The following is a 26,210-nucleotide window of genomic DNA, read 5'->3' as shown; positions in this document are numbered from 1 at the left end:
ATGTATTAAGTGTGTGCTTTAGGTATTTACTGTGTGATTATCCAATGTATAGCAAATATTTTGTCTTGCCACTGTTTTTCCCAAGCTCTAGAACAAAAAATATTTTGTGCAAGGGCTCCTTTAAAGATCTTTCTGTGGAATTCATTGAAGCTGTTTGATTTCATTCACTTCAAAGGGATGGGATGTTGGTTGGTGAGTTTGGTTGCTTTCAGTTTGCATTTAGAATAGCATGTTGTAATTCTTATGGGGTGGAGTGAATAACGATGTTGTGGCGATTTTTTGCAGTTGAATCTGCTGCTTCATTTTATTTATGAATGAGTATTTTGTTTTGTTTTGTTTTGTTTTCAAGTGACTGGTACTATGCAAGAAGTCCATTTCTGAATTCCAAAATGAGTTCTGACATTGTGGGTCAACTCTATGAGCTCACTGATGTTCAGTTTGACTTGGCATCAAGAGGCTATGATTTAGATGCTGCTTGGCCAGCATTTGCCAGGTAAGATAGATAGATAATTTTGTATTAAAAGGGCAATAGAATACCTGCCCACTGCAGAATCTGTAAAAGTTTATGCGTTTGAAGGTAGGAATACTTGTGTTAAAGTAGGCATACACTTTCTCCATGTAATTAGTCTATTACCAAATTGGCCTTTTTTCCCTTCAGTAAACTGTGTACCAGAAACTGGAGTTGACGCTCTGTAATAGATACTTCAGTAACTGCAGTTTAGGCCCAAATCCCAAACTATTCTCATCTTTACAGGTACAAGAAGAAATGCTCTTAGCTCCTTCTGTTTTATCAGCTGAGACATGTAGTGAGCGAACAGCCAAGCAGTGTGTGCTTCACTTGCAGCAGTGGTAGAGATGACAATATGTGGTCACCACAGCGTGGTCCCAGCTCAAAGGGAGGAATAACAAAAACTACTAGATCTGACCCAGATCCATTTGTATCAGTGGGAGTTTCCTGGGGCTGCATGCTGCCACCATCTGGTTGAGCCACCACCACACAGCAATAGAATTTCTTAGAGCAAAGCAAAATTCTTGTGGATGTGGGAAGTCATGACTACCAACCTCATAATCTTTTATAGACGTCTTTAATATCCCTATTTTGTTTTCCATCAACTTCAGTGGTTGTTGGCCCAGACACCAGGTACAGTTATGTCTTTTTGTATGTGTTAGTTACAACTAGATAAATCTTAACATGTAAGAGTAGAAAGACATATATTTATGTGCTTAGACTTCTCTTATATATTGTTTCTCTGTGTGATCAACAGGAGGACACTGTCCTCGCTTGGATCTTCAGCATATTTATGGAAGCCCCCAAGTCGCAGTTCCAGCATGAGCAGTTTAGTAAGCAGTTATTTGCAGGTAAGAAAATTACAAATAAATGTTTATGTGGCTTGGTTCCAGAGAGAGCTTGGTATTTTTATGGTGATTATGACTCTTCTAATGGTAAACTACAAAAACTAGTTCTTAATCAAAAGTAAAGGGGATTGTCCAGTAGCTGATTCAACTGAACATGCAAATCTTGTAGAGGAAAAAAAATATATATTCAGAAGACTGCCTGCAGATAGGTATGTTTTCATTTATCTTTTGTGAAAACAAGCCCCCCCCCCACAAGTTTCCTATAAGTTGATATCTTGTAGTGCTGTGAACACAACATACAACGTCACTGTGCGTTAAGAAGCTGAACTTGCTCTCATTTGAGCACACCAAATGTGTGTGTTAAAAAGCATGTTTAATACTTCCTAATGTTGCTGATTTTCTCCTTCTGTTCATTTAGGCCCAAGAGTTTCCCTCCAGCCCTGATGCAAATAGCTCACTAAACGTTGAACACCTTGAGGGCTTTGAAGAGATGCGTGTAGAACTTGACCAGGCTGAGCTGAGGCAGAGGGAACTTCAAGATCGTATTCACCAGCTAGAAATGGAAAACCAGGAGCTCCAGGCAGCTGTCAGCCTTCAGAAAGAACAAGTACAGGTAGAAAAGGAGAAGAGCAATAACTACAGCGAGGAAAACTCCCGGCTAACAAAGATGATCACAGAATTACAGAAGCAATGTGAGGTCTCACACTCCACTCAGAGCACTGTTCATGACCTGCAGAAGTGCCTTCAGTCACTGGAACTGAATGCAGTGGAGCAGCAGAAGGAATATTCAACAAAGCTGGAGCAGCTGGTGACCAGCAAGGAAGACTGTGCCTCAAAACTGCAGATGTTGAATCAGGAGCTGGAGGCCTCTACAGCTTTGGTTGCTATGAAGGATCTTTGCATCAATGAGCTCAAAGCCAAGCTGAGTTCCACAGAACAGAAGAACCTAAACCTTGCAAAAGTTGATGCTGTCTTGGAGGAAAAGGGACAGCAAGCCACAGCCCACTGTGACTCTGCCCTGCAGATACAGGCACTGTTAGAGAAGCTTCAGGAGACAGAAAAGGAAAAGGCAGATATGCAAAGACTCAATGATGAACATGTGTCTCAGCTGAAAGCAGCAAGGGAGGAGCTGCAGCTGAAAGAAGAGGCACAGAAGGAACTGGAATCCAGATACAATCGCCTCACTGCTGACTCCAAAGAAGAGAGTGAAAAGCTGCTTGGGAGCCTGGAAACCATGGCCAAGGAAATGGATGCACTTCAGAAGGCCCTGACCCTGAAAGGAAAGGAGATGGCTGATCTCCAGACCCAGGTAATGGGGTCGCTGGCTCAGGTGGGGTCACTGGAAAAAAATCTTGAGGAAGCAAGGAAAGAAAAAGAGAAACTTGAGGAGGAGTATGGTCGGAGGGAAGGAGCAATGAAGCAGGAAGCCCAGTTGCAAGCAGAGCAACTTGAACTACAGGAGGGTCACTTAACAAAGGTGAGTCAGACTGTGCGTAGCCTTGAGGAGCGAAACCAGAAAATCTTGGCTGAGAAAGAGCATCTCAGCCAGAAAGTCAAGGACCTGGAGGAGCAGATGGAGCAGCAAAACTCTGCAGTGAGCGAAATGGATGAAGAGAGCAGGAAGCTGAAAGCAGAGAATGCAAATTTGCAGCAGTCCAAGAAGAAGATGGAAGAGAAGCTGAAAAATTTGGAAGCTTCTAAAGCTTCCCTGGAAGCTGAGGTAGCCAGGCTGAGAGCCTCTGAGAAACAGCTTCAGAGTGAGATAGATGATGCCCTGGTGTCAGTTGATGAAAAAGAGAAGAAGCTCCGGGGCAAAAACAGACAGCTGGATGAAGATTTGCAGAATGCCAGGAGGCAAAGCCAAATTCTGGAGGAGAGATTAGAGGTTCTACACTCAGAATATGAAGAATTAAAGCAAAGAGAAGAGACCACCAAGGAGTCTTATGCCTCACTTGAAGGACAGCTGAAGAGTGCCAAACAGCATAGTTTACAAATGGAAAAAAGTTTAGGCATCTTGAAGGAAAGCAAAGAGTGTCTCCAGACACAGCTCACAGAGAAGGAAGTAGAACTGCAAGGCACGGAGAGCCAGTGTGAGCAGCTAAGAGTAGAAGCTGAAAGACATAGGAAGAAGGCAGAGACTCTTGAGGAAGAAAAGCTCAGTGTCGAAAAGACTTGCCTTCATCAGACAAAGCTTATTGAATCCCTCACATCAGAAAAGGAATCAGTGGAAAAGCACCACCTACAGCAGGCAGGTTCTCTGGAGAAGGAAGCAAAAGAGCTAGCCTCCAGACTGACCGTGAGTGAAGAGCAGTTGGAGGTCAACCGAAGTGAAGTGTCTAGGCTGCAAGCAGAAGTCCTCGACCTGCGAGTCAAGCTTCAGCAGACCACTGATGAGAGAGAGAAGATGAGAGGTGAGCTGGCAATCACAGAGACTGTCTTGGGGGAGCAGAAGGCGCTTGTCCAGCAGCTGAAAGAGCAAAGCGAGTCACTCAACAGAAACCATGTGCAAGAACTGGTAAAATGTAAAGAAAGAGAAGAAGTGCTCAAAAAAGAGCAGGAGACAGCAGCCCGTCAAAAAGCTGAGCTGGAAAACAATTTGCTGAACCTGAAGGAAGAGCTATCCAAGGTTAAGCAGTACTTGAAAGCTGCTAGAATGGTAAATGAAGAAAACAAAGATCTCCTCCACAGGACCAACACAGATATGGCTGAACTTGGTATTCAGATTTGTGCCTTGACCTCTGAAAAGATGGATGCGGAAGAGCAGTTAGCCCAGGCCACAGAAAGGCTCAAAGAACTGGAAGAACAGGCAGCAGAGCAACAGGAGAAGCTGAAGCTTGACATCTCAAATCTCAGACAGGAGAACAAGAGCCTGCAAGAGAAATTAGAGGAGGCTCAAATATGTGCAGCAGCTGTCCCAGATCTGCAATTGCAGTTGGAGACAGTAAAGAAACAGGCACAGAGTTTCCAAGAGACCAGCCAAGAAGAGCTGTCTGCAATAAAATTTCAAATGAGCACAGAGATTTTAAATTATCAGACAAAATTCAAGGTAAATTAATGTGATTATTATAGCTGAGGGAGCTGTGCAGGATTTCCCCTACTTTACCAACTGCTGCAGCAATTACTGCATGAAGTCCTAAGGTTTGTGTTGGTCAGACTCTGAGACTAGCACACAACTAGCCTTAGTCTGGGATCTGAAAATGTCTCTGCATTCATGACCTAGGCCTATTTGCGGTAAAATAACTCTTTAGAGTTTTTTGGAGATGTATAGTGTGGGCATCCAAGCACAGTAGAGAGGCCATGTGATATGGAAAAGCCAGCCAGTAATGGAGAGGGTGGCGACTTCTTATGTTGGCACTGAAAGGGTGTCTTCTGTAATTATTTCCTCTGGTCACAGCTGTGATTTTTTTTTATTTTTTTGGTAGGAACACTGCAAGACCTGTTCCCCACACCTGCAACACTACTTCTCTTGGTAGGAACACTGCAAGACCTGTTCCCCACCCCTGCAACACTACTTCTTAAAACTGAAGGCTTATGGTGGTATCCAGAAATCCCATGAGTTTGAGAAAATGGTGTACATTCATTCATGTTTCATTTTCATAAAGGCTTCTTAAACCTCAGTATTATTTATTCTATCTCACTCTTTTGAGCCAAGGCGTAGCACAAGTTGGGCCTTCTTTTTGTTGTGACTGTATTAGTCCATAGCAAATAACAGTGAAACACAGCTAGTCTGCCACCACAGAGAGGAGTTTCCTTGAATCCATGAGCTGGGTGTCTCTAGCTGTCTTTCATGAGCCTGACGCTGGTCCTGCATTGATCCCATACATAGCAGTACCAGCACTTATGATTCATAGTTGGGAATTTCGTAGATGAAGGGGTGGCCCCTAGAGGAATGCTAACTCCTGGCTCAATCTCTCTGCTAGGCTGTCAGTGAAGAGTGTGGGAAAATAAGAGAGCAACTCGAGGAGCAGAAGCGACAACAGCATGCTGCAGAGGAAGAGATTGCAGAGTTACAAGTAGGTGCTTGATCAGATTAAAAGACAGAGGCGTTGGTGTCGGCAAGCGTTAGTGTTATGATTGAGAAGGCAGGCAGCATTTGTCATGGCTGGCTGTGAGTCTGAGAATGCCCTTGAATAAATACAGGTGCTACAGACAAAATACTCAGCAGCTGAAAGTTAGCCACTGAAACAGAGATTATGAAAAGCATTATCCAACACTTAGGATTTGTCCTGCTTTGAAAGCTAGTCACATTTTACGTAAGACCTGGTTATGTGCACACTTCTTAAATGGGGTGCAGGTTTAAAAGGTCTGTCTTAGGCCCTGCATTTCCACTGCACCCAGCTACACGTGTGGATCCAGCTGTTTTCAGGCTCCAAGGGGCACTGAATCAGAGAATTATTCTGGCTGAGAAATAACCCTGCCAGAAAAAAAATAGGATTTTTCCAATGCATTTATCAAACAGTTGAGTTAGGAGGATCTTACAGAGGTGTAAGGAATGCAGAAAGAATAAAGTTAAGGTTATTGAACTTGGCCCTGCTTGCTCACAGAAACAGACTTCTCTGGAGAGGCTAGCTGTGAGAATTTTTTGTTTCCATTGTCTTTCATGTTCCATATAGCTTTATTAAACAAGATTTTCCTCATTTTTATTTTTTTTCTTTTGAAACTTTTAGGTGATGAAAAAACTTTTAGGGCCTATTCTTTTGCCTTTATCTTTGAGAGATCTTCCTTGATAAAGAGGCAGAAGCTCAACTGACCTCCCCTAATAAGAATTGCAGGCTTAATACTATCTTACTTTAGAGTCTGTGTCTTATTTGGTGTGACAGAAGTAATCAATCACTAGTACAAAACTAATTAGTGTCTGCTTATACAATAATATCTTAATTGGCTGTTTGGCTTTAACTGATTCTGTTAAAGCATTGTTTGGACGTCTTGGTAATTGTCAAATGCTTGTTAAAGTGTTATTTTTATATGGAAGGAAATACAGTAATTTATTTCACTAGGCTGCAAACACGAGTTTGTCTAGAAAACTGGATGAAGCAAGAGAGCAGTTGTCCGAATCAGAATCTGTTCGGCTGCAGAAGGAAGAGGAGGTGACATCTCTCAGAGAACTCTTGGAAAGGTGGGAATTGGGGTTCTTTACACAAGCCGTTAATTGTACGCCAAGCAAGGGGCTAATAACCATAGCATATTGCAAATTGCTTTGCTTTATGAAGTAGCATATGCCACAGGGTTTATTTAGGGCAAATACCAGATTGATACTTGAAATGAGAAATATGTAAATGACACAGCACACATGAATGCAATGTTTAAGTTTTATGGTATTGTTAATTTAGTTGATGATGTAAATTCATTGTATGTCTTCCCTTACGAAACTAAAAGACATTTCATAACCTCCTTTTACCTGATAGCTTAGTCATTAAATTAAAACACTAATATTGGTTCATTTTTTTTTTTTCATAAGAAAAGGAAAAGTAGTGCTTTTTGACAGTTTGTTTTTACTCTCCTCTCCATGGAGTTTCAGGGAATCAGTAAGAACTATTTGAATGCACGTCTTTGTTAGAGTTTGTATCAGTTTTAAGTATCTAACACAGACTATGTTTCCAAGGTCTGTAATGTCGGCCTGTGGTACGGATTATCTGGCAGTCCGAAATAGATCTTCATGAGCCATGGGCTCACACAGAGTCTAATGGGTTAACCACAGCATATGTATTTTTAACTTTTTGTGCTGATATCATCTGTCTTTGTAGGAAGACTGATAATTCTTGATCTATGCTGAAGGTTATCTGTAGAAAATCTAACTCATCAAAATATTTGAGTTCAGCTGAGTTGGCTGAGTTCAGACCAGCTCAGCCCTTTGTGTTGTGTTACTGTAGCATTTTTGATTCATCGCTAGGACACAAAGTACTGAAATTACCATATCATCAAGCCAAGACTTCCGCTCTTGGAAGCTTCCAGGGGACACTCCTTTCCAGTGACTGCCCAGTGAACTGAGTTGTCTTAACCTTTAGTTTTTCAATTGCATCTGTGTTAAAAGAATGTAGTGAGAAACTGGTTTACTTCCCTTTTGTGAACATGAAGGCTGTGGAGGAGTATGTGTTACATGGTCCTTTTGTGTGTGACCTGCAAATGCTGGGCAACCTGCAGCTATAGGACTTTCCCTGTTTGGCTCAGTTTGCAGCTGCTGATCACCTTAGCTTCCAAGAACGCTATTTTTATTCCCAGTGTGGTAGCCATTATAAGCCTCACTAGAAGCAGGGCATCCAAGAAATTGCTGATTGCTGGCTGTGTTCACCAGATAATGGAATAATGTGTGCACTTTCAGTGATGCAGAAAACTGGAGACATTCTAGCTAGCTATAGGAAATAAGCACACTGAGAGAACAATTAGATGGAAGCTACCATCTAACCTACCAGCTACCCTAACCAAAGGGTGAAGGGCCCTTTTCTTCCGTGGGGAAGACCTGAATGCACATGAGCTAAAAATGATTCTTAATTGCCTTTGTATTTTATCAGGATCCAAAAAGAAGCTGATGAAGCAAAAGAGAAGGTCATGGATTACAGTGAGAAGCTCAGCAAGGTGGCAGCAGACAAAGATAGCAGCGACCAGAAGTTGTTTGCTGAACTGGATGACCTGACAAGAACAAAACAGTTCCTTGAAGAACGTTTGATAGAACTTATCAGGTTGGCATAAAAATAAACAGCAAGCAGAAGTTAAAATTCTGTCTTAGGATGTTAAGGAATACTGCCTGAGTGGTTCAGTCTTGTATTCCTGAACTGAAGTACAGGTAATGGCCAAGTTCAGCAGTTGGAATTTTGCATTTCCATAATGCAATCAAAAATACAACACACAATATTGTCTCCTCCTTAATTTGCTGCCTGTTTTGCAAAAATATGTAGTTCTCTGCATGGTACGTGTTTTTCTCACCCCCTTCCCAAGAGCTTTGGTGGGTTTCTTGATCTGTCTTCATTCCTGAAAGCTCCCCAGAAGTTACAGCAAAATAATTTTTACTGTGAAGCTTTCACCAGCATTCAAATTGAGATTGGTTAACAGTTCTGTGTATTTTTCTTTCTTTTAACTGTGTCTCTGCAGAGATAAGGATGCTTTGTGGCAAAAATCAGATGCTCTGGAGTTCCAGCAGAAGCTTAGTGCAGAGCAAAGGTGGCAGGGGGACACAGAGGTTAATCATTGTCTGGACTGCCAGAGAGAGTTCTCATGGATGGTGCGCCGACACCACTGCAGGTCAGTTTGTTGAACTCTATTCCGCTCTTCAAGAGCAGAATTCAGTATGATCATGGATGAAATACTTCTTAATGTTCACAGTCCGTTGGTCAAAATCATTGATACAGCATATTGTAGAGGCTGAAAGAACACATAAGCTTACAAGTGGATAAGAGACATCAATAGAAAGGTCCCTTGATATGTATTAAGGCAAAGATCTGAATGCAACTTACTTGGGGAGTCTGTCAGTTTCTCATTTCTGGAAACGAAGATAATCACACCCTACATAGTGTGTTTCTTTAAAGGACTGTGTTTTAATATATTTATTATGCACTGCACTGGGTATGCTGTAAACAATATTCACTAAGATGGTTTTGCTGTTGTGATAGAAGTATTCCAGAACAAATCCAAGATGCTGTGCAACTATAAATTTGGTTACTTACACTAGGTATGTTCAGAGATAATTACTGATTGCAAAGTAATCTTTTTTAAAAAAGTTAATATTAAATTATTTCCTCCAACACTTAACCTGCTTGGAGTTATCAGTTACCCAATCTAGATTTATTTAAATATATTAAAGTGGATACATTTCAGGGTCTTAGTGCTGTGTTTGTTTTGGATCTTTACTCTTCTTTATCCTCACGACCTGATTCATCATATCAGGTATGTAGTACTGGACCTGTTGCAATTGTATATGAATGTAGGGAACATCTGATGGGGATTAATGAATAGTGAAGTAATTTCCAGCAACAACTTACAAAACACTCATTTCTACTAAAATCTGTGAAACCTGCTCGTGTTTTTACCTACTCATGATTTAAATTACTATGAAAAACAAAACCACTAAGACTTTGTGAATAACAGTATCCCTGCTGGATGCTTTTCTTCATGAAAATCTTAACACATTCATTAAAAAGCAGTTGACAGGTTTAATACTGAGAGGCTGCAGAGAGGAGAGGGCAGGAGGCATGATGTACACGTATGTGTCTGATGTTGTCCCTTCTGTCTGAAGGAGAGAGGGGTGATTACTAAGTAGAGACATGTAGATGTGTTCTTAGAGTCCTTAAAATCAAATAGAGTTTTGCTCTAACTGAGTACAAGATTTGGCCTGTGTAATATTATTAAGTACATTTCCTTCATATGTACTTAATATATATATATTATTAATTTGTATTGGATGTTTGTGGGTATACATTTTATATCTTAATATTTAAATGTGGATTTATTTTTTAAAGTATTTTTATGGGGTTTTTTTCTGTTTTCCCTTTTTGTTAAAGCAGCAAAGTATGGATGTGAATTTCTGTCCTGTGTTTGTCAAGAAAAGTTGCTTCACCTGAGAAAGCAGCACAGTCTGTATTACGAGTTCTGCCATGGATGTAGCGTTCGGGCTTTTGCAGAGATGTGGTGTTTTCAAGACCTATGTGACAAAGCCCCAGACTCTCTCACGCAGATGTGTTCCACTTGGATGTGGTACTATTCTAACACCTTTGGTTTTGAATAATTTCTAGAATGTGCGGTCGAATTTTCTGCTACTACTGCTGCAACAACTACATGGTGACAAAGCCTGGTGGAAAAAAGGAGCGTTGCTGCAGAGCTTGCTTTAATAAGCCTAGAGTCATTGTGGACAGTGCAGATGACTCTGGATCCAGTGCCAACCAGGAAGGATCACCAGCTTCATCGGAATCACCTGTGTCACCATCCGAGAGAGCTTTTGGTTAGTGTATTGTTTGCATGCTGTGGAGAAATAAGTAGGGCTCTTAGATATTCTCCGAGAAACTACATGGCCACCTCCTGCACCAGGGATCTGCATGTTCTTGGAGTGTTTTCAGGGTAGGACTGGTCCCATCTTTGAATTTGATTGGTGTTGACAGAAATTTGCATGTATATTAAATGAGTGTCAGTCAGCCTGAGGTTTTCAGTCGGTTCTGGTAGTTACCTAATGCTTCTGTAAAGGTAGAGGAATGACCCAGTCTTCACCTGTAAGGGTTTTACTTGTTTGTTTTCCAGACAACCAGCTAATACTCTTTTATGTTTCTTTTCATGTCCTTTTATGGCACAGTTGCAAGTGAAGCCTCTAAACCACCAGATGATGCAGCATTTGATATAATCACTGATGAGGAGCTGTGCCAAGTACAGGAATCAGACTCTCTCCATAATGAAAGTCAGATGGAGGGAGAGTCTCTGGATCAAAGCGTGACAGATCTGTGAGTAAACACTGCTTCGTGGAGATGGGACCCTCGAGTTTTGTTTGGAGTGTTGTTTTTTCCTTCATTCAGTGGGGATAGCTAACCTCTGCGTAAAAAGGAGACACTTCTGTTCCCAGCCATATGTTCAGTAGACCAACACTAAATAAGTTCGGCCTATTTGCACAGTCAGCATCAAATCTAGTAAATCCAAACTGTTCCATCCTCTCCCTCCACCTGCTGCACCACAGCACAGAGGGGTAGTTCCAGATCTGTGCTGTCATCAGGCCAACTGTCACCATTAAAATCAGCTTGCAAGCCACACTGGATCATTGGTCATTCACACTTGGCTTATAATAGGAGCTGAGCAATACTCTGTCAAACTCACCATTAGTTAGTATCAAAAGAATAAAGAGGTGGGGAAAAAGATAAGGAAAGGTGTACTCTTTTTATAATAGGCGTCTTTGAACTGAATGTGAAATAACTCGTCTGTGTCTGTAGGATTCCTTACTACTTCAAAGATAACAGCTTAATGAAAAGAAAGAGAACAGGAACTGCATAGCTAAATTTGGCACAAGTTTGTTCTTTTTTTCTTAAGAAAATTAGAGTGAATGCAGATTTCAGACATTTTTTTACTTCTTTTTCTACATAAATTAGCAATGAAGAGGATCTAAGGCCATCTGGATATCCGAGTACTTGGTTTGCAAACTATGTTGTAGTATTATAGCATTAATTTATATCCATTTATATACAAAATATTTTTTACTATTTTTAAAATATTTTCCAAAAATTCTGTTCTGTAAAATATATTGTCTTTCCAAAACTTACATATTTGAGAAGAAAAAAAAAAAAAGAGCTATTTCACCTGTACTTTTTTTGTTTCTGAGCAGAAAAATAAGTGTAGTAAATCTAAATGCTAAACTTAAATAGCCACAGAGGAACCAGCCAGCTGCTGAGAAAATAGACCTAGCCTCTTCTGCCCTCAGCAGGCCCATTTCCAGCATAAACCACAGTGACTTGCCATTTGGGTAGAAGGCAGACTGTACAGGTTTGTTTATTTGGAAAAAAAATCTTTTCATAATTCCTCATTTTTGTTTCTTCATAAATAACTTCTGTGTGTTCAGCCTATTTTGTATACTGTTGACACTGATGGCATGTTCATGTTTATAATGCATTGGGCAGACATGAATGAAGTGAGCCTCGCAGTGCTCTTGTGAAGTTAGTGTCACCTTTGTTTCGGGAAGGGATAATTTGCAGTGGAGGATTTTTGTTTGTTTTAAGAAGGAAGAAAAGTGTGTACTACTTTGAATCCGTGCTCTCTGCAGGGGGGATGTCACTGGAGAATACAACCAGAAGAAAAGAAATAAGTGTGTGTCACCATTCTTTTCAATTTGAGATTGGGCTAGGTTAATCTTGTCCCACAAAGTATTTAGGCTGGAAGGAAGGATTGCCATGAATGATGGAATTCTTGAAGGGCAGCATGCAGCATCCTACTTGCACCATGTAAACTTTTAAAGGCTGTCCATCTCCCCTTGTTCACAGATTATAGGCAGGAAAGACAGGAAATAGTGTTTGCTATTTATATCTGTTGCTCTTTATTCATTGGTGTCACAAGCCAGGGAAGAGTCCTGCTGTGGTCATACTTGGAGTCTGAGACATACTTTGCAGAGAACACAGACCACACCTGCCCTTCCTTGTGACACAGTGTTTGAAAGGTCTCACTAGCACACAGACCACACCTGCCCTTCCTTGTGACACTTACAGTGTTTGAAAGGTCTCACTAGGCTGAGTGCTGGAGAATGCAGGAGACTGACCTTCTTACACTGTGGATGACTTGAGCATCTTGTGTTGATTACATGGTTTTGTGTTACGGGAGAGATGCAGAAACTGATCCGTGAGTCAGATAACGGTGTGGCACCTGTGGTATGTGCTAAAGAAAAAAAGCAGAGCACAGTGTTGATTATGACAGCGCAGAAGTTTTCTCGCTTGTTTCTGTGGTGAGGAGAAGCCAGTCACCCCAAGCCTGATTGTAGCTTAGCACACAAGCAGATAATGCGGCATTTGATACCATGGGTGTTTGTGGGTAAACATACCAGAACCACTGTGCTGAATGTGAGCAAAGGTTACACTAAACCTCTGTCTGTCTTTGACAGCAGCCCATAGCAGATGTACTGATAATGTCTGTATTGAGATTCTGCTGAAAATAGTCTAAGCTATTAATTTTTTGCCAGAGATTTGAACTAATTGGTGCAGTAGTAAAAAGGGAGAGAGACAAGCAGCCAAGAAAGGGAAGAGAACGGAGGCTAGCTGGTCCGAATAGACAGAGGAGATCTGCAATAGATGTGCTGTGTTGACAGTTTCTTATGGCCTTACTTTGTCTGAGTATCTGGATGAGGTTTTTGCACTGGCCTTACATTATTCTGGATGTGAGTCCTTGCTGGACTGGAAATGGGAGCTGGTATTCAAAGCAGTGAACTGTCTTAAAGGACTTTTTCTTTTCTGTTCGTCCCTTTTGATGTTTACTGTACTGTTATTCCAATTTTCACTTGTTCTCTTTACTCAACCCTGCCCCTGTAGTTCTTTCCTTGAAGGGACATGAAATGATTACAGAAATATTACTTCATAACAGCAGATTTTGAGAGACTGCCTTTATTGGTACAAGTCAGTTCAGAGCCAAATAAAACTCATCTGGTTCATGAGCTGCAGAGGTGTGTGGCAAGGTAAGATAGATGCTGTACCAGTATAACTCTGACTGACCTTGAAGCAGTTTTTTCCTCACAGTTAGGATTAAGCAGCAGTTTCTTCGTGCTTTCAGATCTGTCATGCGAGTTTGGAGCAACCCGATTTTAATCTTAATACAAGTATCTGAGATCAGTTGTGCAATCACGGTCATCCTGCTTCTGCAGGGCTCATGGGTTGACTCTTGAAGTGTTGTATCTTTAAACACTTTTTATTTCTAAAACATTCACATTTGCAGATTGTGTTCTAAAACAAAGGTCAGGATATCGCGCAGCATTGGGTCAAAGTCCCTGGGGTAAACCAGTGAGCTGTATTTCCATTTTAACACATTGTAGAAATTACATGCCTGCAATAAATGTTGCAGCAGCAGAGTCAAGATCATAGATGGCAGAAGTTTAAAAAAAAAATTACAGACAAGAAAATTTTAAAAAAAATTACCACTACCCTAGTGCGGGAACAAAGAGTTTATTCACACCTTGGTAGGACATCTCAGCCTGTCTGCACTGTGGTTGCTTTGTTTTGGATTCTTTTTTTCTTAATGACTCATAACACTATTTCGTGACCTAATTACAGCTCACATGCCCCGGCTGGCAAGTGTAGCCAAAACGGGGAACTGCCTGTGGTCTGAAGCCTTTGCTCTGCACAGAACCAGCCGGGAGAGGAGTGCAGACAGGAGCACCTCTGGTCAGCCTCTGCTGGCAAAGCCTGCCTTGCAGCTGTGTGTTGGGAGAGCAGCTTTACTTGCCACACAGCAAGTTCCTTCCTAGTTTTGTTTTTAAGGATCTTGCACCATTTCACTATAGGAGAAACAAGAGAGATTGTGTAGTAAGGAAAGGATTGCTGAAGCAGCTGTTTTCTAAGGGGAAAAAGGTGACATGGGCACAGTAGTGCCGATAAGGGTCAGGTACCACTGAGCTGCAGTGATCTGGTAGGAAGGACTGAGTGTTAATGGGGAGAAAAGCAACATCCAGACAGAGTAAGCGTGGTTATTGCATGGATGGTTTGAAACAGGTTAAAACTGATATTTCAAAGCTGTGATGCAAAGGACTTTTAGCCTTTGGGCTGGACCCAACCCTGCCTTTATCACAGGCAGCCCACAGATGCTTAAAGCCGTCCCCCTGCTCCTCTCCAACATCCCTTCTTTCTTTTCCCTATTCCAGTTTCCACTTCTTTTCTGCTACTCTCTGCAAGAGCTTTCACCTACTTTCTGCCCCAACCTGCACTTCCCCCCCACCCCGTGCACCTTTTTTCCTTCCACTGGGAAGTGAAAAGGCCAGGAGTGGAAAGGAGAGACTGTGGGAACAAGGAAGGAGAACAACTAAGGAATCCACAGTTTCATGGCAAGGGAATTAGGGTGCCAAGGCAATGCTAGGAAAAACAAACTAGAAAGATGTCATAGTGAAAAGAATGTGTGGGAATTGGGGTGTAAGAGTTTGTGTCTAAGGAAACACCGCTCAGTGGTAGAGCCACGTGCAGTATGATTATCCCTTGTGTTGACAGGGAGCCTAGTCCTCTGGCAGCATGAGCTCTGTTATTAGAGTTGAGATACAAAGCTGCGTATGGGAGATTCAGGCCATGCACTTGATACGAGATGGAAGGCAGATGAAAATGCTGCTTTATTACAGAAACTGTAGGTGAATGCTAAAGGAGTGTGCGTGGAGACGTTCTCCCAAATGGAAAAATACAAAAAACCCACAAAAAAAACAGCCACACATGGGACCCAGCATGAAATTGAGATATGTATTTTTTTAATCCAAGAATTCACATGAAATTAATGAGCTGAACTAAAATCTGTAATATCTTTGAGCCAAAACTCATAAATTATTTTGTTAACAAGCACTTTTCATGGAAAACCAGCAGGCCAGAGGTTTGGTGAATGTCGTCAGCCCCTCTGGAGTCATGAAGTCCAAGTTAGCTTTATGCCACAAAGAACAGCATTTTATCTCTTGTTTCTTATATACTTTTTGAAGATCTTCTGCACAGTTAACTCAGTTACCAGCTTTGTCTTAGGATAGGCTCTAACCAGGGAAAGCAGGAAACACTGAAGTATCCTGATTAAGATAGGATGGCCTAAAGCCAATCACAATGTCTTTACTGATGGGATTGCATTTCCTCTTTCATGCACTCCACCTATCTCAGTATTTAAAAAAAAAAAAAGGCTGCAAATAGTTGCCAGATTCTCTAGGCAGTTTTACAGTGGGTACATGCTTGTTACATCTGCAGTATTTGAGGCCATAAAAGTTTTAGAGCCTTCCTCTTCAGTGGTTTGCCACTGTTTAGCCGTAACTTGCCGTTTGGTGCATCTTGAGTTTTTAATAATTTTCTGTAAGTTCCTCCTGAATTTCACCCCCATGAAGAAATAAAGAACAGGGTTAAGACAGCCATGGAAATAAGCAAGAGCTTCTGTTATGACGATTGCATATTCAAAGCTACTGTTCAAGTTAAAGCTCCAGTCTATGATCTTTATTAGTCTCAAGAAAGTATAGGGTGACTGAGTAAGAATAAATATGGCAACTACAGAAAATATTTTTTTTAGAGATTTGTTCTTTTGAAAACTCCTGGCATGCAGTAAGGTTCTGATAATTAGTGAGTAGCAGATGATCATGGCTAGCATGGGAATAAAATAGCCGAGGGTCACTTGGATCACTTCAAGAACCAGTTCTGTGGGCTGGTTTGGGTATTTTTCCTGACATATTGCCTTGTCAATACTAAACACCTCACTAAAAATAAACTGTGGTGCGGCAAATGCTAGTGAGATCACCCAGATGAAGACACAGATTAATTTGCCCCATGTCATGCGTTTGGTTTGACACATATGTGCTTTGGTGGCAAAAGTAATAGCAATAAGCCGGTCAAAGGTGATAGACGTTAGAGTTAACATGGAAGTGTACAAATTCAGAGTGTACAAGCCCCGTATAATACGGCACGTCACGGTGCCAAAAGTCCACTCCTGAGCAGCGGAATATGCCCAGAATGGCAGGGTCCAAAGGAAGACCCAGTCAGCTACAGCCAAGTTCAACAAAAATACATCTGTCAGCATCTTCAGTTTCTCATAGAAAACTAGTATGACGAAGACCAGCGCGTTTCCTGCTAGCCCAAGGATGAAAACAGCTGAGTACATACAGGGCAGGAAGACTCTTGCAAATGTGTGAAAATTCTCGCTTCCATTTTCATTGGGATCAAGGATAGAGAAGTTACCATAAAAGTTATCAGCATCTGTAGTTGCCATGTTGCCTTCTTCTTAAAGGCAGCCTGTAAGGAGACACATCAAGATTTTTTTACTCAGCAAATAATTAGATCCTAATGCATCCAGGAGACAGACAAAATCCTAAATACTAACAGAGAAGAGCTGTAGTAAAACATCCATGACAGACAAAAGCAAATATATTTGTTTAAAGGGGGCTGTTTGACAACCAAGACCCAAACACAACAGCTGGTGGATTTAAACACATCTGTTACCAGATTTATACTGATGGTGACTCAAAAAATGAACAAGACAATTACAAAGAGGCTTCTGAAAGCAGAATATGGATTAATCTTTCAAATACATCAGTGGCTTAGTGTTTGGATTGAGGGTTTCTTGGGAAACCCATGAGAGACACGGACTTTATTTTTGCCAAATTCAGCCTTTAGGCTCAGGTTTCAGGCTCTAAGCGTCAGAGTCATTTGGCTTGGTTAGACCTGTCTCAAAAAGTGGGGTTCGAGGCTCCATGAGCGAGCACTTTGAGCTTGTGGTTCAGTCTTAGCTTGTTGTTTAGATGTTAGTCTCATCATCAGGTGGTGGCACTTCTTCCTTTCCCCTTCTCAAGTGACTTACTCAAAACATGGCAGATTTTCATTAATGTCTCTTCCCTGTATGATTTTAGTTGTTCTGTTTCAAACATTTGTATTACTATTAAAGGAGTGACCACTTCCCTGTCAGTTCCCCTCCATCACACCCCCTCTCAGGAGTTGATGCGGTATTGCAGCGTTAGCTCTTCAAGGCAAGGGTCTGCTTTCTGTCAGGGCTGTCGCCAGCACAGGAGAGTAACAGTGAAACAGAAACAAACAAGGCACAGAAACAATCAGATTTGCAAGCTGTTTACCTTGCACATAAAATCTTTCGTGAGACAGGTTAATGGGGTTCTCAAAGATGTAGCCTAACGTTAAATGTCCTTTTTCCTGAGCTGCAAAAAGCATGTTTCTGTGAGACTGACCCTACTACAAGATATTACTCAGCAGAAGATTGGCACAATTCACCTCTGAATCATTTAGACTGGCTGAGAGGCCTCGCCTGTGCGAGCTGTAATGTACAGCAGATTGAACGTTATCCGAAAAAGTAGTTTCTGTGAGGCCAAGAAGTGCAGTCTGTTAGTCACCAGAGGCAAGACAGTGCAGTCTATTAGTCACCAGAGAAGTACTATAAAACTGTGTGCCCCTTCAAAAAGTTACTGGCTCTTTATGAAATACTTTACTGTTCAATTCACGTGGAGGCCAAGCACGGGATGAAGACAGCAGCAAAAGTAAGTTAGGCACAACAACATCAAGGCAAAGTATACTGAAATAAATGGAAGCACTATGTTTTATTTTACATACTCTTTGCAACAGCAGTCAGCTGATGTTTCTTGCCTCTTGCTTGTAAATGACTTTTCGTTTTCCACTAAGCTGAAACGAAGTAATTACCAGGTACTCAGTTACACAGTTTGACAACATAGCATTACATTAGTAGCCTTACTAAAATAGTATAGTTCTTTCTGGTGTCCAAGCTTACTGGAAATTAGCCTTTAGGAGAGTCTTATTGACTCTTTTAAAAGAAGAATTTTTAATCCATAATAGTTTTTTGCCATAATAAGATACAGCACTAACTCTCTAGACAGACCAAAATATTTAAAATTTTAACTAGTTTTTTTCCTATTACATTAATGTTCTTCATAGGAATTTTCAAGTTCAGGCAGTAATACTCTTAATTTGGTTTTGGTGAAAGTAGATGGGAGTTTTACTATGGATTTCTTAGAGAAGCCAGGCTGGGATAATTGTTGAAGTCCAGCTGTGAACAATTTTCTTATATACAAATAGCAGGCACTGGCTTCTGATATTCTTGTCTCCCCTATATGCTGACATGAGCAGATCTATATCAATAGAGAACAGAATGCTGCACAGGAGATATAAGTTAAATTTTTTTTTTTGACATGTCATTTAGCTGGACTTTTAGCTTTACATTTCTCATTTAGCTGGACTTCTAAATTCTGAATTTATGGATCAATGTTTTAGGAAAGAGATGAAGGGCCTGACACCACCAAACAGATAGCAAAGGATTAATTGGCGTCCTTGAAAGTGACCTTTCAACTGCTGCTCTAGGAATTTATTTTCATGTTAACATTCTTGTAATCTTAAAGTTCTTAAGTTTTCTTTCTTTTCCTTCTCTCTCCTGTCTGAATATAGCCATTTAAGTTCCTTCTTGGTTTGGCAGCAGGAGAAATGAGTCTTAAATACCTGACTGATTATCAGCCCCTCTGCAAAAAAATAAAAATAAAAAGTCCTACATGCATAAAAATAGGTTAACCTTGCAGAACTATGCACTCATTTTAAGGCAAAGTCAGGTGTGGAAATTTCTAGCCCAAATTTTTTTTTTTTTAATTTTTTATGCTAGAGAGCAACAAGGAGCTGAGAAAATTGCTGCTGAAGCTGAAAACTTCTTAATCTCAATTGTTGTGTTCTAGATGAACTGAAGTGACAGCTCAGAGGTGTTCAAGAAGGCTCTCTTAAAGGCTGATCCTTTATTATATGGCTGAACAGTTTCTGAATGAGCTGACCACCTCTGCCAAGTATTTTCCATCTTTGCTACTGAAAATGTGCTGCAAGTGTGTATAACCTGTTATGGAAGTTAAAAACATAGGAAGAGATCCTTATCTTCTGCAGACTAGCTCTCTAGTCCACTAAAATACAGACCAGTAAGCTTTTTCCTTTTTTTTTCCAAGAGTGGGTGGTAAATTTTAAGAGAGAGGAAGTCCAGCAGTTTCTTTAAAAAAGGTTTTCATTTATTCATGATGCCTTGTTATTATGTTACCTGATATTTTTCTAGCCAGAAGCTCTTGAAATATCCTGCTTGTTACTCACACACCTAGGTTAGAATCCACATTGTACGTTGTCTCAGACTTCAGAGTTATTACACCTTGTCAGACTGTTCATGGAGTTACTACAGCTTTCCTCAAAGGAAAGAACAGTAGTAATCTTTCTACCTGAAGTGAGATAGTGGGAAAGGATTTTGTTAGGGAGGAAGGAAAGGAAAGAAGGAGGGAGGGAGGAGGAAGAAGAAGGTTCCCTGGTCAGGAGAACAGTGGGCAGGATGAGTTTATTTGCAGGGAAGTGTTGTTACAGTTTGTATGTACCCAGTCTAGGTTCTAAAAAGATTTTTAAGTTTAATAGAAGCTTAAATTGGATAGGAAAAGCATCACAGGTAGAAAAATGAGCTAAAAAGAGCCATGCAGTGTCCAGTGTGTTAATACAGGATTCACTTATGTCAGGTTTTGTTACAATTAACTCTAGAATTGATTAAATGGAAATGCAAGCCAAGTAATGGAGAGTCAGAACATGCTATTCTGGTTTGCCCCAGCATAGATAGATAGTTCTTCCGTCACAAGAAGAAGACTGCTTATCATTTCCACCAGTCTGGGAAGTGGGTATCCCAGGAGCTGGTAGTCTCAGTGCCACAGGGTTTTTTCCCCATTTGGTCTCCATGGTCTAATTCCTGTTGTGCTGATCAGCTATCCTGCTTCAGTAGCTGCACCTGAAAAGCAGGGTGTAAAAAGCAGTAATAATGACCTTGCCAGTTGTTCATTTCTGTTGTGTCAGGGTTCCAAACAGAAAATCCAATATAGTTTACTCTTTTTAAAATAAGTCTAAATAAAAAGTAAGTTTAGCATATAATAATAAACAGCATAATTTGCCATCACAATAAATGCAGACTATAAATAGAAAAATGGTACTCCATGCTCATCAGCATCATGTGATGTGCCTTGCCTTGAAATAAGCCAGGTTCATTACAAAAGGGTTTTGAGATTGTAATCAGAAAAGTTGAAATTATCTCATACATTATTTGTTAGAAGAGATGCGAGATTTTCAAGCACATTCCAGTTGGAAAAACAGAGTCTAGAGCATAAATGGGCAGGAGATAATTCACATATACCCTCAGAGTTCCAGATATAAAAAAAATATAAAATATTAAAGGCCCTTTTCAAAAACTAGCGAGTGTAAACCAAAGATCTACTGCAATAATGGGGCACTGGAAAAGATTTAATAACAAAACTAGAATGCAAAATCAGTATCTTCAACAGGCTGAATAAAAACCCACCATTTCTCTTAAATCTTGCTTATCGGGATGGAGGATATCTATGATACTAACAAAATATTTCAACTTTGAATATTTCTAAATGTTAAAGCTTCTTTTTTTGGTGGTTTTTTTTTAAACTATCTATTCACCTGAAGTCAAGAAAATACTCACTTACTAGACGATGTCACATCTCGGGGGAACGCAGTCATCTTATCTTTCAAAGGAAGTGTGAAAGCAGCAGCTCGCTTTATTTATCAGTGCTGAAGCCTGTGCCACTGCCTCACAGCTTTCGTACTTGTTGACCAAAGCCGTATGATGTGAAGTTCTGATTCTTGAGTGATACTACGACAGATGTAATAGTATGAACAAGCTGTGCTCTAAAGATCCAGTTCAAATTCACTTACATGTGGCCGTGCATCTGAAATGTGCTGAATCAAATTGATTTTTCAAAAGTTACTTGCAGAATTGAAACTTCATCTGTAAGAGGTCCCTTCCAATCCCTAACATTCTGTGATTCTGTGTGTGTGTGATTTACCAGTTACCTTTTTTAACCACTCATGCATATTTTGTGACACTACTGGATTTTCTTATTACAGAATCACAGGATGGTGGGGGTTGGAAGGGACCTCAGGAGATCATCTAGTCCAACCCCCTGCCAAAGCAGGTTCCCTACCCCAGGTTGCACAGAAAAGTGTCCAGGTGGGTTTTGAACATCTCCAGGGATGGAGACTCCACAGCCTCTCTGGGCAGCCTGTCCCAGTGCTCTGTCACCTTCACAGTCAAGAAGTTTTTTCTTAAGTTTGTCTGCAACTTTTGGTGTTCCAGTTTTTGCCCATTGCCCCTTGTCCTGTCACTGGGTATGACTGAAAAAAGCCCAGCCCCATCCATTTGGCCCCTGCACTTCAGCTACTTATAGACATTGATAAGATCCGCTCTCAGTCTTCTCTTCTCCAGGCTGAAGAGTCCCAGCTCTCTCAGCCTTTCCTCGTACAGGAGATGTTCCAGGCTTCTCATCATCTTTGTGGCCCTAATTCCTTCTAGTTTTTCTGGGGCACAAATGTTCTAGTGACAATTTTCTTCCAAATTTTTTGCCCATCTGAGATGAACTAGAGATGACTAGAAAGATACTGTGTTGGTGACCATCCCCAAGTGAGTTTCTGACCTTTAAGGCAAGCAAGCTCAGCCCTAGTTAAGGGTAGTTCGTGTGCTAAGTTTTCTTTCAGAGCCAATGAAAGAAGCTGGGAAGGCCTCCATACATTTACAAGGAAGACAGAGGGGGCCTACCCTATGCAGGGGGGACTGTTTTCACTTGCAGCAAAGGCAGAGGTGGAAATTGACTTACAGCCAAGATCTGGTACAAGATCTGGGAGAGAAACAGTTGTGAGGACGCTCTTGAGAGGGTGCAGGGAAGTGGAGGTCCCTGGGTGATGTTGCTGGATGAAGCGATACTGTGTTGTTGCTTGTTCCTACTGTAATTAAGGACATCTCTTGTGCACTCCTTGTAACTGAACTACATGCCTGGCCATCATCACAACTCAGTGTGAGCTCTAGCTTTCATTTCACTTTTCCCATGGTATTCCTTCATAGGAGGAGCCCAGAACCTGCACATCCCATAAAGCAACGCGCCATATGCAGCATACGTAACATTTCAGGTGGTTTCCTAGATGTGTTCCTAGGTGTGTTTATCAGCTGTGCTCACTTCCCTGGTGAGCCTCGCTGCTCTTGATAGCCTTTGGAAACTCATCATCAGGAGTGTAGAAAAGTAGTAGTCTTACTCATGCATGGATTCTGCAAAAGAGAGACAACATTCAGAGAAACTGTCCATGCAGTTAGATCTTTGCAGCAGCCTGTGGTACAGTAGCCAGAGTGCTTCTGGGTCTCTGTCCTGTAGAGCAGTATGCTTGTACCTCTGAGTACTTGAATTTGGTACCTGCAAATGTGTATTAAAAAAAAACAACACCAAATTTGACTTAACCCTACAGCATCATTACTGAAAGAAGACTACTTGCACAAGAAATGCAAGGCCTTGTAATGCTCTTTAAAATTGAGTTCTCCCTTGTGCTTCATTGCGTGTGGTAGCAATTCCTCTGTCTCCAAGAAACAAACCTGTAGCAAGGTGCTAAATACTCACAAATTGTTCCTGTCAAACAGAGTAACTATAGGTTGCAACAGCCACCTGCTTTTAGAAGTTGTTTTCACATGCAGAATAGGGTATGAGGATGATAAAGCAGGGACTAAGCTATGTGGTAGCATATGTACCCTAAAATGATGTGAATGTCTGCCTTGAGAAAAGGTAAAGGTCCCACCGTGTTACAGAGGGGCCCTTTCTGCCAACGAGGCCCATTTAAATTCCTTAAAATCAGAAAGCATTCAGAATTGCTTTTGAAACATCTTAATCATGCATTGATGCAGAGCTCGTCTGAGCTGCTCTGTCAGCCTCCTTGCAACTGCTGTTTCCTCAGTCACCAGAGATGCTCCTTTCTCAGACTGTATGGGCAGGGGTGGCCTCCCCATGGAGACAAATACCCTCCTGACATCCATTTGCCCTTATCCATACATGAGGTACCCTGGGATCACTGCTGGGTAACTTCTGATGTACTCTTCACCAAAGATGACTGCTGCCTCTGCTGTACCTCTCCTAGAATTCTGCCTCGGTTTCCCTGTAATAGCCTCTAAAGAACTGTGCAAGGAGAAAATTCAAAGGTATCTAAGAAAAAACCAGTAAATACCTCACAACTGAAAAAAGCTTAGAGTTACCCATAGAGCTGGCTGTAACCTGGGTGACCTACAGACTGTGCAGTATCTAGGATCTTTAGGGCAGCGTCTTGCCAGCGTTTCTAGTGTTGATTCCGATAGTCATCTGTTTGCTGCCTCCTGCTGGGGAGGGGACTTGAAAGCACCCTGGTAATTCCAAATTGCTTATTTTGAAACCTGTCGTCTGAACCTCTTGCAAATGCAGCATTTGGCTGACAACTGCAAGCTGTCTTCATCTCAGAGCCTTTGCCAAACCTCTTCTGTATCACAATTCTAAAAAAAAAATCTCAAAAGATTTTGCATGATTGTTTCCCTAGCATGCTTTCTATATATGCACCAGTTGCCTCTGGTCTTACAGACAGAGTGTAACCAATTTTAAGGCTGTAGAGTCCTTTTAGGTTTTGGGTTTGTTTTTGTTTGTTTTTTTTTCATACAGGATGTAGCATAGTTAAGTCCTACATTTTTTCTGAGAAGTGGCTGGGAATTCCTAAGTAAATATGCGGGTCACCCACAACACATGATGGATCTTCATGTCCATCCATTTTTTCATCAGCTGTCTATGTGATGTTTTCCCATCCCTACATATGGCAGGTTCCTCCTGTGACCCTTCCATCCCCCTCCCACCCATACATACTCCTTCATGCAAGATACTCTCTTGTACCCTGTTAAAAACTCAGTGAGTTTTGCATTGCCTGTGCTCCATCCCAAATCATGCCTCTCTTCTTGCACATGCCAAGGGCTGTATGTGCATCCTTGCTTCTGATCCTTTACCAGCCTTTTTCTTTTTTCCTTTCTCTTTGCTGGGCTGGAGAGGAAGGCTGATAACTAAGTTAGGGTGCCTGGGATGGGTCTGACCTGCCAGGTAGCAGCAGGCCCAGGGAATCGTTAATACACTTCAGCATAATGCCTTCAGTTGTTTCTTGGCATTAGAGACACTTGCAGAGGTGCTTGCTGGGCTAAGCAGCTGTAAGGAGCCCAATACAGCCTCCACTCTCCATTTCAAGTTTCTGACTTTCACAGAATTCAGTAAGGTTCTGGTCCTGAATGACTGAAATTCTCTCTAGAAATCATGCAGATGGCTTATGGGATTTCACTGCTCAGCCACTTGAAGCTGACACCTCAGACACATAGCCACAGCTGCCAGAGCTCAGGTGTGTGAAAACAGAAAATTGTCAAGGGCAGAGTTGAACTAGCTTTCTTCAGGTTTTAATTCTGAAAGGGACTTATTGTTTCTAACTCCCAAAGCCATTCATGATGTTGGGCACAGTATTTTTAGTATAATTTTTAAGAAATGCTTTCTTTATATAAGAACACGCACACTAGACCAGACCATCCAGCTGAGGAACAGTGACCAACAGCAGATGCCCGAGGAAGAGCATAAGAACAGGACGAGGATGAAGTAATACATCTTCAAAATGCTCCACCAGCCTCTGACAATCTTTGTCTCAAAGATTTGCAGGACTAGAGCTGTTCTCTTCTTGCTGTAGTGTCTTCTCCATGCTTCAGTTCTTCCTTCTTTTCAGCCCCACTTAATTTCACTTTTAAAAGAAAAAGAAGAGGAACAGTCTGGATTTTAGTAGATACACCAGAGGGTGCATATTCATAAGCTGGCGACTTGGCAAGCTGCAGGAACATCCTTAATTCTGCCAACTAGTGTGAATAGAATTCAAGAATAAATGCTCCTGTCAGGGGGACAAGATCTCCAGTTAAACTCTGTCAGAGTGAGGAACTGGATAATATGTTTGTAAAACACCTCCCAGATTAAATCCAGGGCAGATGTCATATCCCTGTGCAGGCTTTGTCTAAGTGAACAGTCCAGACTGTGTTGCTTGTGTCTGCCCTCCATCAAGATTTCTGCCTGCCATGGAATCTTTAAAACCTGGCATCACCTCACTAGAGAATTAATCTTAAACTGTTGAAGAGATGTTCTAGACACGTGTTACTGTTAGCTCATGAAACCAGGATAGGAGCAGTTTTACATTTGTGCACAGTGGTTAGCCCCAGTTTTACACAGTTTTGTTACTAGAATGCACAAAAAGAGAATTCTAGAATTTGGCATCATGACTATCAAAACATTTCTATTTTAGGAAGACATCAGCATGCAGATGATATTTGACCACATACTACTCAGAGAATCATGGTTTTCTTTTTTTACCTTGTCCTAGAAACAGCACATGTAATTCTTCAGCCTTTGATGAATCAGAAGAGTGGCAAGTTGCTCAAGATGCTGAGATATGCTTGTTGAAGTCAGGAGAAATCATGTAAGTAGAACAGTTTCACTACTACCAAGCTGAAAGAATAAAGGCTGAGCTCAAATATCACCTATGTGAGCACAGGTCTTGCAGTCTCCTGGAAGAGCTGATTGTTTATGCCCCACAGCAGAATTTAGTCCAAGGAAGAGGGGAGAGTATAGCTTAACTAAATGGAGCAGCAGCAATGAGCCAGGTTATCTCTTCAGTCCTGAAAAACTTTAGTGCAAGTGAGGAATAAGAAGGAAAGATTTGAATCCACATCACATCAGAAAATCTTCCTTCGTTTTATTATTGCAGGAGGTGCTGTGGACAGGAGGAGGCTTAGAAAGAAGGCTGCGTAGTTCTAGTAGTCTCTAGAAGAAGCAGCGAGGGAAAGTCAGGGAGTGCTGTGCTAGTCGGACC

General features: G+C 41.3%; 2 protein-coding genes across 2 annotated transcripts in view; one reads left to right on the top strand and one right to left on the bottom strand.

Annotated features, from left to right (window-relative positions):
• Positions 1–26,210, top strand: part of FYCO1 (FYVE and coiled-coil domain autophagy adaptor 1) — a 37,494-nt gene that overhangs the window by 7,371 nt on the left and 3,913 nt on the right. The window contains exons 5-14 of the mRNA XM_010165057.1: positions 350–493; positions 1,266–1,359; positions 1,775–4,402; positions 5,277–5,369; positions 6,354–6,472; positions 7,866–8,033; positions 8,443–8,592; positions 10,080–10,268; positions 10,629–10,775; positions 25,722–25,817. Coding sequence (XP_010163359.1) covers positions 350–493; positions 1,266–1,359; positions 1,775–4,402; positions 5,277–5,369; positions 6,354–6,472; positions 7,866–8,033; positions 8,443–8,592; positions 10,080–10,268; positions 10,629–10,775; positions 25,722–25,817 — 3,828 coding nt within the window. The remainder of the gene's footprint in view (positions 1–349; positions 494–1,265; positions 1,360–1,774; positions 4,403–5,276; positions 5,370–6,353; positions 6,473–7,865; positions 8,034–8,442; positions 8,593–10,079; positions 10,269–10,628; positions 10,776–25,721; positions 25,818–26,210) is intronic.
• CXCR6 (C-X-C motif chemokine receptor 6) lies at positions 15,685–16,722 on the bottom strand. The gene has a single exon (XM_010165056.1). It carries the CDS (start codon positions 16,720–16,722, stop codon positions 15,685–15,687), a length of 1,038 nt encoding a protein of 345 aa, XP_010163358.1.

The sequence above is a fragment of the Antrostomus carolinensis genome, unplaced genomic scaffold (assembly GCF_000700745.2).
Source record: "Antrostomus carolinensis isolate BGI_N321 unplaced genomic scaffold, ASM70074v2 scaffold22833, whole genome shotgun sequence".
NCBI lineage: Eukaryota > Metazoa > Chordata > Aves > Caprimulgiformes > Caprimulgidae > Antrostomus > Antrostomus carolinensis.
The sequence above is the reverse complement of the archived record's forward strand: the minus strand, read 5'-3'. Positions and strand labels throughout refer to the sequence as shown.

What these genes read in the sequence shown, in the direction of transcription:
- CXCR6 (XM_010165056.1), bottom strand. Translation starts at nt 16,722, where the DNA reads ATGGCAACTACAGATGCTGATAACTTTTATGGTAACTTCTCTATCCTT.